The sequence below is a fragment of the Hemicordylus capensis genome, chromosome 6 (genome assembly GCF_027244095.1).
Source record: "Hemicordylus capensis ecotype Gifberg chromosome 6, rHemCap1.1.pri, whole genome shotgun sequence".
In the NCBI taxonomy this organism is placed as follows: domain Eukaryota; kingdom Metazoa; phylum Chordata; class Lepidosauria; order Squamata; family Cordylidae; genus Hemicordylus; species Hemicordylus capensis.
In genome coordinates, this window is record NC_069662.1 from 116,877,017 (window position 1) to 116,889,920 (window position 12,904).

At 42.8% G+C, this 12,904-nt stretch overlaps 1 protein-coding gene across 1 annotated transcript in view; it reads left to right on the forward strand.

The window, feature by feature from the left end:
* Positions 1 to 12,904, forward strand: part of SKAP2 (src kinase associated phosphoprotein 2) — a 170,659-nt gene that overhangs the window by 103,443 nt on the left and 54,312 nt on the right. The window contains exon 9 of the mRNA XM_053263889.1: positions 230 to 349. Within this exon, the coding sequence (XP_053119864.1) occupies positions 230 to 349 (120 nt within the window). The remainder of the gene's footprint in view (positions 1 to 229; positions 350 to 12,904) is intronic.

The following is a 12,904-nucleotide window of genomic DNA, read 5'->3' on the forward strand; positions in this document are numbered from 1 at the left end:
GCTTGCCACTTTCTGCTTGAAGTGCTGGATGAGTTTTAAAAAACAATTACGTCTTTATTTCAGGGGGATTTCTGAATACTGATTAGAGCAGGAGTGTTACATTTCCTTGATTTTAAAACTGAAATGTTGAATTTTTTCCTCCTCTATTCTTCCTAATATGACACAGTTAACTTATTTGACTGTGCATGTTGAGTAGATACCTGTTGTATAGCTCTCTTTTCATTAACAGATATGGGATCTGAAAGTATTCCAGAGGATAATGAAGAATATGATGACATTGAGGAAAGTGGTATATCTACACAAGGGAGCATAGCACCAATAGATGAAGAAATCTATGAAGAACTTCCAGGTATTTTTTGAGATGTCAATTAATTGAAATACTGTGTACAGGTCTAAAGGAGCAGAAGAAGCTGGTGATCAGAGAGCCAACATGTAGCACCTGAGCAGGTTTGGTGCCAAACTGGTTCAGTGCCACAGGGAAGGGAGCACCAAGTGGGATCTTTAAGAAAGAGGAGAGCAGGTAAGCAGTAAAGGACCTGCTCCCTTTTTACAAGATCTGACTCACTGCTCCCCTCCCCATTGTGCCAAACCGGTGCATGAACCTCGGTTTGTGCACATCCCTATTTTGGGATATAGAAGACCTGAATTCAGAACTCTGCTTAACTATATGGCCTTGGGCAAGTCTGCCAGCTCCAGTTCCATGTTACATTCCATGATAATGTCAAAGTAGTTCTGGTATTTAAAGAAAATAATATTCGTTTAACCACATCTAGCAAAGAACAGCTTAGTTTTGCATATTAAGGACATTGAAATCAGACAGAAATGGTAAAACTGGCCTCTTGAGATTATTGGCTCATTAGCACCATTTCTGCTACATCATTTTTTAATGAAAAAATTGACGTGCCTTACAGCTCTGTCCCACCATCACGCTCCTAATTTTGGTTTTTTTTACATTGTGGTGCTGCATTTGCATGAACCAGCCCATTCTACATGCTCTTCTGTATGTTGTCAGCATTTCCCTAAGAGATGTTTTCTTAAGCTCTGCAAAAGCACAAAGGTATATTTTCAGAAAAACTCTGTTAGTGATCTGTAAATAAAAGCACTGTAGGCTTGTCTTGATCCTTTGGTTCATGGCATTAAGCATGAATCTGAAGTATCATCATTTGGGCTTTTCAGTTATCGTCAAATAGTTGTAAATTGCGCCCCCTCCGGCCACTCGCTTTTTGGCACTTGGAACTATAAGTTCATTTAAGTGAGAGGAAAATAGCCTGGAAAACTTTGTAAGATTATTAAATCACATGGAACGGAAGTATCCCACTTGCTATGGATAAAAATGAAATATTTTCTTAAATGCAAGGCATTACAGCACTGCTACTATAAACTAGTGCAAAGTACAGTCCTAGAAGCAAATGATATTGTCAAACAGAAGTTGAGCTGGACATTATGAAGTACATAAATGTGCAGTACGTGCCAGTTATTTTAATTCTTCAGAAAATTATAGTTTGAGTTCAGTATTTCGAAGAAGAGCAAACATGGGTAAAACATCAGCCTACATCAACCTATCCATGTTTTTACCCATCCAAACATGGGTAAAACACCCACCTAAGAGTTGTGCATAGGGAAATGCTTCTGCGTGTGCATGGAGAAAGGGGCAATATTGAGTGATTACTCCATCCACCCCTCTGCAACTACCTGTGGTGCACCTTCTGAAAATATTTTCCTGACCCTCAACAGCATATTTTGGGGAGGCACAGGAGGCCATTTATTTTTAGTGAACTGGTGTTCAGTATTTGTTTTGCTTCATTTGACTTTAGCTTGCATACTTAGCTGCAACTTTCTTCTTAGTAGACCCATTATTCTGACCCATATGCCATGATTGACCATGCTGTTGCTTTACTGCAGTGGTGGCCAATCCGAGGCTCTGTTATTGGACTGTAGCTCCCATCATGCCCATCCACAGTTTATTGTATCCAACAATAGCTGGAGAGTCTCAGATTGGCCACCACTGTTTTACATCCATGTTTTTGAACTTTACTGGCTGCTGTGTGTTAAAAGCCAAAACAAAAAAGTAGTATGGGCTTTCTTAGCCAATGCAGATGGCTGCCAGCGTGACACCACACCCCATCTCCAGTCAGTCTCAATTAAATAGGATATCTGTACCATAGGAACATAGGAAGCATATGTTCCTGTACCATAGGAACCATAGAGCCAGGCCATTGGTGCTTCTAACCTGATATTTTCTACACTGACTGATAGCAGCTTTCCAAGGTTTCAAGCAGGACCATCTCCCAGCCCTACCTGGAGATACCATGGAATGAACCTGGGACCTTCTGCATGCTAGCATGCAGATGCTTTCCCACTGAGCTATGACTCCAGCTGTTAAGGGGAATATCTTACAGCACTCACATGTAGTCACCCATCCAAATGCAAAACAAGGCAGTCCCTGCTTAGCAAAGGGGACCATTCATGTTCTCTACCACTACCATCCCTATGTGAGAGAAATCACTTTCTTTTATTTGCTTTAACAACGTACAGAGTACAACTTAGATTCCGAGCTAGCAAGCCTCCTGTCCAAAAAGGCGACGTGGGAATACTGTAGCTCAGTTATGAAACGGAGGAACTTTATACCAGAGAGACTGCTACAGAGATTAGCCCAGAGTTGTGCCACATTTTATAGATATCATGTTTCTTTTGTATAAGAGCAGAATGTTATCCTTGTTTCCAGACAGGAATTGAACATTTTCAGACTACTGAATAGCACCAATTTGTTAAAGGCTTAGCTTCTAGTGGTGTTTGGTATTAAAGTCTCTTGGTGAGAAGTGTGGGACTGGTATATTGGGAGGGAAAACTAATCAATTGATTTCTCCTGCCACTTATTCAAACCTGTTTTTAATACAGGAGGGTGCAAAGGGTTGAAAATGAGTTATAAGGTACCATCAGCTTCAGCACTGGGATTCTGGGCTCTGGAGCTTCTTACCCAAACTGCTTCTCACCTGGGTGTTAGAAGTAACACCAGTAACCTGCAAGCTGATTCACTTGGGCTATCCTGAACTGGCAAGGACATCTTGGTCCCTGTTCAGATTTATTGCTATTTGGTTTAGCTGTGTGGTCTGTCTGTTTATTTATAGGATAGAAAGACAAACTCAAGGTGGTATACATTGAGTTTCCCACTTAGCTTCAGTAAGGTAGCTACAGCATGTGCCCTTGGACAATAATCTAGGACCCAAGACACAGTTTCTGTGCTTAAAGTTTAGGCCCAATCAGTGTTCCCTCTAACAGGGATTCCCAGATGCTGTTGACTACAACTCCCAGAATCCCCAGCTGCAATGACTTTGGCTTGGGGATTATGAGAATTGTAGTCAACAACCTCTGGAAATCCTATTAGAGGGAAGGCTGGGCCCAATGCACTTCAGTACAACATTCACCTTGAAGATTGTGGTACTGGAATGAAAGGTGTTGGGCACATTCAGAGACACCATCCTACATTTTAGAGTTGAATGTGGCTCCATTGCCACATCTATTTTCAAGGAAGCAGGGAAGGAAAGATGCAATATGATTTAATGCAACATCTGAAGTGAGGCATTGTGAACACTGGCTGACATGATGAAGTGAATTACTCAAAGTAGTCCCACTGAAACTAGCGTAACCCACGCAGAGCATCTGCATGCTAGTACTTGATTGCTCCCCTCACCCCCTGCCACAGCCCCCCTCACCTCAGAGATCTCTCCATCCTCACCTGAGCCACATTCCTGCTCCTCCTCCTCCATTCGGTTGCTTCCATCCCCCTCACCTCCCTTGGTCACTCCTCCATCTCTTTACTCCACCCCCTCACCCCTCTTGGTTGCGTCTGCAGTGTTGCTGGCACCTATTGGCCAAGCTGTAGCCTCCTATCCCCAGAGACCTCCCCACCCCACTCCTGCTCCCGCTCCTCCCCACAGGAGCAGCAGCAACAGTTGACCAGGCCCTTCCTCGCTGCCACCACCACCATGGCTGCTCGTTCCCCTCAGGCCTCTGACATGCCCGGGCTCATCCCTTGCTTGCCTTCCTCCTCCGCCAGTGGCCCAAACAGCAGCAGCGGTTGACTGCTGACAGGCTCGGACCCATCCCTCACCCTTCCTTCTCTATTCCCCTCCCTTTCTCTCTCCTCCACTCGCTTTCCCTTTGTCTTTTCCTCCCTTTTTTTTTCTTTCTTTCTCTCTCTCTGTCCCTTCCTGAGTTAATGTATCTTGTTCATCTTGTTTCCTCATCTAATTCACACAACAGCTGCCTCCTTCTCCTGAAGGGGCTCTTTTCTCCCTCATGACCCCTCTCTTTTCAGACCCCTGCCCACTATCCTTATATAGATATATAGATTCCATTCCAAGGTTGACTCAGCCTTCTATCCTTCCTAGGTCAGTAAAATGAGTACCCAGAATGTTGTGGGCAATATGCTAAATCATTGTAAACCGCTTAGAGAGCTCCGGCTATAGAGCGGTATATAAATGTAAGTGCTATTGCTGTTGCTGTTGCTATTCCTGTACAATCAAGAACATCTTCCAACCAGTAACAGTTGCATACCAACTGACCATCACAGGCTCCTCCTTCCTATATGCATATGGAATCCCCACTGCCCAATCACCATGGTGCTTCTGCTCTCACAGGCTCCCCCTCCCTATCAGCATATGGAATCCCCACTGCCCAGTCGGGTATTTTTGCTCACAAACTCTCGTGAGAGCTGCCATGCACGGGATTAGCCACGGGTATGCCTTAGAGAATTAAATATATAGATGGTGCTATTTTGAGTAATTTTCCTCCTCATGTCAGCCATTGGGTTTTACTAATCTACAAGTGTTTTCAGGCCCGTTAAATAACGGGCGCTAGTAAGTGCTCCGGGCCCACCCCCACTCCCTCTTGCCCTCCCCCCTGCCCAGAAGACTTGCGCTCCACCCACCACCCACCCACCCAGCAACTTTACTTAGTGGACGAAGGTGGACCCGGGCCCAGTCTTCCCCTCGCCACCGCCTCCATGGCCACGCTGGAGGTCCGATCCGGGCCGCCCCCGCCCTACATTCCCGGCCGGTCACCCTGGCCGGGCAAGGGCCCCAAAGTGTCCCTGCCGCCGGGCTTTGCTGGCGCCGCCAGGCCTCAGCGGCGGCTCCGCCACCACCTCGGCCGGCTTCCCTCGGCGCCTCTTCCCCCCGCCCGGCTTCCTCTGGCCCCCCGCGCTGCATCCTCTGGCTGAGACGGCGGCTCTGCCACCGTCTCGGCCAGCTTACCCCGCCACCTCTTTCCTTGCTTCCCGGCTTCTTCGGGGCGGCCGCTTCTGGCCGCCCAACATGGCCGCCGGGTGCCAGCGTTTGCGGCTGCCTTGCTCTGTTCTGGGCATACGCTTCGCGCATGCCCAGAACAGGCCAGACACAAACGCACGCTTGGTGTCCGTCCACGGACGGACACCAAGCGTTTTATTAGAGAGGATACACTTGCTATGACTATTTAGTTGTTTGAAAGGCTTTGGGACTAGCATTTCGCCTGGATGCAAAGTACTGGGTAACTTCTTGAATTTGCAATAGCCTCTAGCGGGCAGCCTGCCTAGCCTCATCACTGTTTGCCATTTGCAAGGTTACAAAGTCTATTTTATTTCAGCAGACATTTTCTGGATGCTGCTTTTAAGTAACAGTTGAATGCTGGCTGCTGTGTTTGTCGAATTTAATTTAATTTAATTTAATTTAATTTAATTAATTTAATTTATGTATTTATTTATCAAATTTGTAGACTGCCCCAAACTTCCATCTCTGGGTGGTTTACAACAACATAAAACAAATTAAGACAAAAATGAAAATCTTAAAACAGATTAAAACCATATTCAAGCTAAAAAGCTTGGGTGAAAAAATAAGTCTCTAAGGACTTTAAAAATGTTGTTAGAGATGGGGCGGCTCTTATTTCAGCAGGGAGTGTGTTCCAAAGTCTCAGAGCAGCAATAGAGAAGGCCCATCCCTGTGTTGCCACCAGACGAGCTGGTGGCAATTGCAGATGAACCTTTCTGGATGATCTCAATGGGTGATGGGGCTCGTGGTGTGAACAAGATGTTCTCTTAAATATCCAGGGCTAAGTTGTTTAGGGCTTTATGGGTTATAACTAGCACCTTGTATTTTGCCCGGAAACTTATTGGCAGCCAGTATAGTTCCTTTAGTATAGGAGTAATATGGTCTCTCCAAGATGACACAACCCTGTTTGGATAGAACAATATGTAAGAGCATTTAAAAAAAAGAATCCAAATATAATATATGGATATTTTAATATAATAGTGATAAAACTGGATCAATTAAAATACAACTGTACACCTCAATAAAACCAATACAAAATGGTGACCATTTTGACCATTTTTATTGGTTTTATTGAGATTTATAGTTATATTTTTATTGATCCAGTTTTGTAATATTTTGTATAGTTGGAAAGTGGTTTTTGAACCATACAGTTTTATCACTATTATATTAAAATATTCATATATTGTATTTGAATTTTTTAAATGTTCTCTGAGATTAGCATTCTGTACCAACTTCAGTTTCTGGACAATGCACAAAGGCAGCTCTTCATAGAGTGCATTGTAGTAGTCAAGTCTGGTTACCAGCATATGTACCACTGTTTTGAGGTCGTTTATCTCAAGAAACATATGCAGCTGGCCTCTCTCGTTATCTCAATAAACGTACGCAAGAAACGTACGGAGCAGCCAAAGCTGATAGAAAGCACCTCTGGCCACTGCCTAAACCTGGAATACCAGGGAGAGATTTGGATCTAGAAGCATTCCCAGACTGTGTACCTGTTCCTTCTGGGGAAATGTGATCTCATCCAAGACAGGCAGATCAAAATTGTCTCCTGAGTTCTGACCCTGCACAATAAGTACCTCCATCTTATTTGTATCCTGTCTGTTTGTTATCCCTCATCTTGCCCATTGCCACCTCTAGGCAGGCATTTAGGGAAGTTACGTCTTCACCTGATTATGTTGACATGGAGAAATAGCTTTGGGTGTCATCAGCATACAGATAACACACTGAACCACATCTCCTGATGATATCTCTCAGCAGTTTCATGTAGATGTTAAAAAGCACTGGAGACAGTATGGAGCCCTAAGGGATTCCATATGGACACAGTTTTGACTGATCTTTATATTAATTGATTGATTATCTGGTTTTGTCAACTGCTTTTTAAAATTTATTTTTATTTTTTTGTTATGCAGACTGGGTATTGTGGGAGTCGCTTTGCTTGCTTGACCATATCGAAGCCATTTTGTTAGCTTGATGCTAGAGCTTTTTGACAAGACAACCAGCTTAGCTGGCAGGCAGGAAATAGCTAGCCAGGGGTTTTAGCTTAGAATAGATTTTTGGGAAAAGGCCTCTGGAGATTTGAATAATATTTTAGCAGACAGTGACGGCAGCTGCATTTTGCAAGACCCTGTCTAGAGCATTCTGATCATGCAGAGTAAATATGCTTTGTCACTATAACTTCCTTGTTTTAGTATACACGTGCAGATGTCCAGCTAACTGATTGAAATGTTTAAGCAACTTGAGACAATAATGCAATTTCCTCTTTTGACAAGATAAGACTGTGTTCTGTACTTCTGCAAATGGTCTTTGGGGTCTCGTCAGGTTTAGCACAGTGGGGAAATGACTTGACTAGCAAGCCAGAGGTTGCCGGATCAAATCCCCGCTGGTATGTTTCCCAGACTATAGGAAACACCTCTATCAAGCAGCAGCAATATAGGAAGATGCTGAAAGGTATCATCTCATACTGCGCGGGAGATGGCAGTGGTCAACCCCTCCTGTATTCTACCAAAGACAACCACAGGCTCTGTGGTCGCCAGGAGTTGACACCGACTCGGTGGCACTCTTTACCTTTACAGGTTTTTAACCTGCACAGAAACTCTCAGACCCATTTCCAGCTGAAATAGTCTTTGTTTCATTAAAAGCAATTACCTGGAATATCAAAGCATAGCATGAAGGCAGTGTTTCTTCACAGTATAACTCCTGGAAATAAGGAATTCCATGTAATCAAAATGCCTGGCAGGGTCCCCCTCCCCTCATCCGAACAGTAGCATATCCACAATGTCCTGTGGTGACCCTTTTTTAAATACAGGGTCTTGATACAGCCTATGTGAGGTGATAGCGTGTACTTTTCATAAAGAGAAAATTCTACTGGACATACTTCAGCTCTTGGGAGTGCTTATACTTATCTCTTCCACCCAACATATTTAATATGCTTTTAAAAGTTGAAATTAAAGACATTAAAATTTAACTGTAAAATACAGCACACCATAAAAGTTAATTTCTCTACTTTTTTCCAAAACACCTGTTCCTCCAACATGTGTATTTTAAATCACTTGTTCAAATAATACAGTCAGCACACGATTTGTCACAGTTTAGATCTGATCACTTTTGTCCTGGGTTTTGCTAAGCAATACATAGCTCAGCCACCATAATCTGATCTCTGCCTGGAGGAGTCCCCTTTCAACTTTCCTTTTAAGAAATCTTCCCAGGGAGTATTACTTCACTGTTCATACTGACCTTTGCAAGATTTCAGCCCCAAACCCCAAATGTCAGCAATAATTGGACTTTGGTATCAGTCACAAATGTAATAAAACCTGTGACATTTGCAGCTTCGGTCCATAAGCGTGTTTGGCTCCAGAGCATCTTGCTGCCAACAGATGAGAGAGCATACTCTTCCCTGAAAACAGTGCTTTTACACAACTTATGATACAAATAAACCACATTTTCAAGTGTGTTTTGTGCCATTCACAAAGGCTTGTTGTGCCATTCACAACATCCAAAACAAGGAACACATCAGCTGCTCATTGTAGTTCTTCACATCTGCCCTAAGACATGGCAAGATAGCTTATATTATGCCCCTTTCAAAGCTGAATATAGTGACTTTCAATTACATACAGTGGACGGGATCCCATTAAAAGTAATGGCTGGCATCCAGGCGCAGTTACTCAATAGCAGTCTTCAGTAATTCCTGAGTAGTACCATTGAATAACTTTTCGATATCAGCCAGTAGTTTTTGGATGGCCAAGGCAAAAATGAGGTTGGAGAGAAGGGAGAGTATAAAACCTTTCCTTCTGTTGATGATTATTGTCCTGGAGTAATGTTGTGCTGGAAATTGGAGTTTTAGGGGTTTTTTCTTTTCTTTTTATGAGCATGTTAAGGTTTTTCTAATGACCGATCCAAACAATTGGGTTAGTGACCATTCCAGTAAGGCTTTTTATAAATTTTGGGCCACAAGGTCGTCCAGAAAAGTAATTGAGGACTAACTCTACACTCCTAACTTTCTAAAAAGAAAAAAAAGAGGGGTGTGTGTGTGTGTGTGTGTGAGTGAGTGAGTGAGTGAGAGAGAGAGAGAGAGAGATTTGGGCGGGGGGGGGATACCAATGCACAAAGCAAATGAATAAACTTTCTCTGCTGACAGTGATTCAACAGGTGTCCACCCACTCCAAGATCTGGAGAGAGTAGACTGTATGTGGATATTAGTTTTATAGTGTAATACTGTACCTTAGATTTATAATGTTAGCTTTATAGTGTCCAGCAGGTGATAACAGCCTCCTACCCTGCCATTTATTTATTTATTTACTTACTTACTTAAAATATGTATACCCCACCCCTCCAGTACACTACTGCTCGGGGTGGCTCACAACAATAAAATAGATACCATCTAAAATAATAAAGTAATAAAATTAACCAAATTTAGTAAACAAGTTAAGTCAAGCTAAAAACCACAATCAGTATTAAGTTCCATCTACTACTTTGTGCTCTAATATTGGCATACAGAAGAAGGTGCACATTAAGATCAGAAATAGTCATGTGTGTCTGATATTTTTGCTCCTTTCCTGTGTTATCTTTGTAGTGTAGGAACCACCGCAGGGTGACTTCTTCCCATAGTATGCAGGTAATACAAAAAGCCTTGTGCCACATGGGAGACCACAGGACAGTGTCGATCTAACCCCTGCTAACTGAGCAAAGAGGCACCTTTTAAAGTGGCGACTCTCTTATATTTAGCAGGGGGAGAGCAATTTGCCCTATCCGACCCCAGCACAGCATCCCTCCAGTGGTTGTTTCAGGTGTCAACCTTAAGTTTCGTTTTAGATTGTGAGCCCTTTGGGGACAGGAGACCATCTTATTGATGTATTGTTTACCTTTCTATATAAACCACTTTGAGAACTTGGGTTGAAGAGCAGTATATAAAAATTTGTTTTAGTAGTAGTAGTAGACACCCATGCTGTAGCTCCTTTCCAAGCCAAGTTTGATCTTTCAGGAAACTGGGCTGGAGTAACAGAATCACCTTCTGGGCTGGAGTAACAGAATCACCTTCTGGGCTGGAGTAACAGAATCAATATGACTCCTGTTTCCTAACCTGAGTGAATGAGCCATGCAGCAGCACCTTTCCATGCAGGAATTTCCTTATCATGCAGGAATGAGCCATGCTGCAGCACCTTCCATGGTGCAAAGTTAAGGGTGTGCTTGTGTGGAGGAAAGGTTAGTAATTGGGATCATCGTGTGAAAGATCACTACCTCATGTAATGCAAGGAGCACACTGTCGCTTTCTGTTCACTACCTAAACCTGTCTGTTTATGTAAGGAGCCCCATGTAGCTTTCTGTTATTTTAAGGCCTTCTGTAGAGTTTTCCTGTAATTTGAAACTGATCCTTGCACATAAAGAGGCATTTTGGAATTGTACAGTGTAGCTTTTAAGAAAACTTCTCAGAAACAAATCACCAAAATAAGATCTATTACTGGTACTGATCAATCATTATTTTTATTACTTTCACTGGACCAACATGAAACCACTTTTGACACTAGTGATTTGTAAAACCAATATGATGTGAATATTATGTGAGAGAACTTGGCTGTTACTAAGAGAGAGAATCCCATGTTGAAGAATCTTGTCATCCTAGAAAGACAAAAATAATTTTCCGTGTATCAGAGGTTTTTCCCTGTTGACTACACTTTTGACAGCTGGTTTCATGTTACACATTAACAGTTTGTATATTTATGGATATCTTCACCACATTATGCATCTAATATAGAATATACTTCCACATGTAAGCAAAGTGGTTTTTCCCCTCCGTGATGCTTCTGTCTAAGATACAAGCTGTGCAATGAAGCACTAGAACTGAATTCATCAAAATGAGACATTTTATGAATTGTAGAAACTAACCAAATGCATAGTATGTCATAGGTAACATAGGTTAAGCTAACATAGATATATCAAGGTAACATTGGTAGTACTGATGTGTGTGTATGTGTGTGTGTGTGTGTGTGTGTGTTTACTTAGTATACTTAGGTACTATCAGCCATCTAATACTGCAGCTGGGAAGTAACTTGCCTAGGGAGCAAGAGGTTGCCGGTTCGAATCCGTGCTGGTATGTTTTCCAGACTATGGGAAACACCTCTATTGGGCAGCAGCGATATAGGAAGATGCTGAAAGGCATCATCTCATACTGAGCGGGAGATGGCAATGGTAAACTCCTCCTGTATTCTACCAAAGAAAACCACATGGCTCTGTGGTCTCCAGGAGTCGACACCGACTCGACGACACAACTTTACCTTTATAGGAGATAGACAGATAGTCCATTAGTTCTACCAAGTGGCATTTAAAGCATGAGACAAGGATTCTTAGATAGGATGGAGCAACCTATAATGACAGTGTAATTGGAAGATTGGATGCCCTCTCCTAGTTCTGTTGAGTTTAACCTCCCTCTCATGCCTCGTAAAGAATTTTGCATTTTCAGAGATGTAGAACTACTCTTTCCTTCTCTTTCTGTTTGCTCTTTTTTGTTGCACATGTTTCCAATAAACTATTTTTTTATGGTTTTAAGAGCACCTCTGGATGTATTTGTTAAAATCAGGAACTGCGCCTTAGAACTTCTATCAACACTCCTGTTCTAGTTACATACATGTACATTCAAATGATTGTCATTGGCAAAGCTGAAACATAGGAAGCTACCTTATACTGAGTCATAACATTGGTCCATCTAGCTCCGTATTGTATACGCTGACTGCAAGCAGCTCTCTGAAGTTTCAGGCAGGAGACTTTCCCAGCCCTACCTGGAGATACCAGGGACTGAACCTGGGACCTTCTGCATGCATAGCAGAAGCTCTGCTGCTGAGCTACAACCCCGTCCACTAAGCTGGATTGTTTCTATATCTTTGTTAATAGCATGCAGAATTTCCCCCCTTTGTATATCCATCCAGTTCTATAATTGTTTTAAAACTATTTAATACTGCATAATAGTTGATGATGTGGTTTTAATGTAGCATTTTAGGTTTTATTCAGGACAAGCACTTACCTACTTTACCACAGGAGTACTTCTGTTTTGCCCCTTAAAAAGAAAAAAAGAGAAAAATACAAGTCTGTTCACTTCCTTTCAGCTGTACTTCACCTTCTTTTTCTTTTTTCTCATTGCTCACCACAGTATGATTGCTCTCATAATATGAGCCTTCAGGTATTTCCCCACTGCAAGATTCCTCTACTGTTGTGCTTGTACAGTGATCCCACACCACTTGGGGCTATAATACTATACTACCACACTACTCAGGGCTTTTCAGGGCTACAGCTGTCCTAGAGAGAAACATGCCGCTGTAGTCTTGAGGATGGAAGTCTCTTATATTGCTCCAGAGAAATGATAGTTGGCCCTTACTTTCCCAGACACTCAAGCATACTGTATCCATAGCCATAGCATCCATTGGACAAGGGGGGGGTGTGCAAATGTCCCCAGGAGGTTCAGGGGCCCGCAAGGCTCTGGGTATGCCCTACCTCCGCTGCCCTTTCCTCACCATGTGCTGATGCCCTGAAGCTGGAGTGCATGGCAGGAAGAAGCACGCTGGGCTTCCTTTCTCCTCCCACCTTCCTTTCTCCACCTCCCAGCAGTCCAAAAC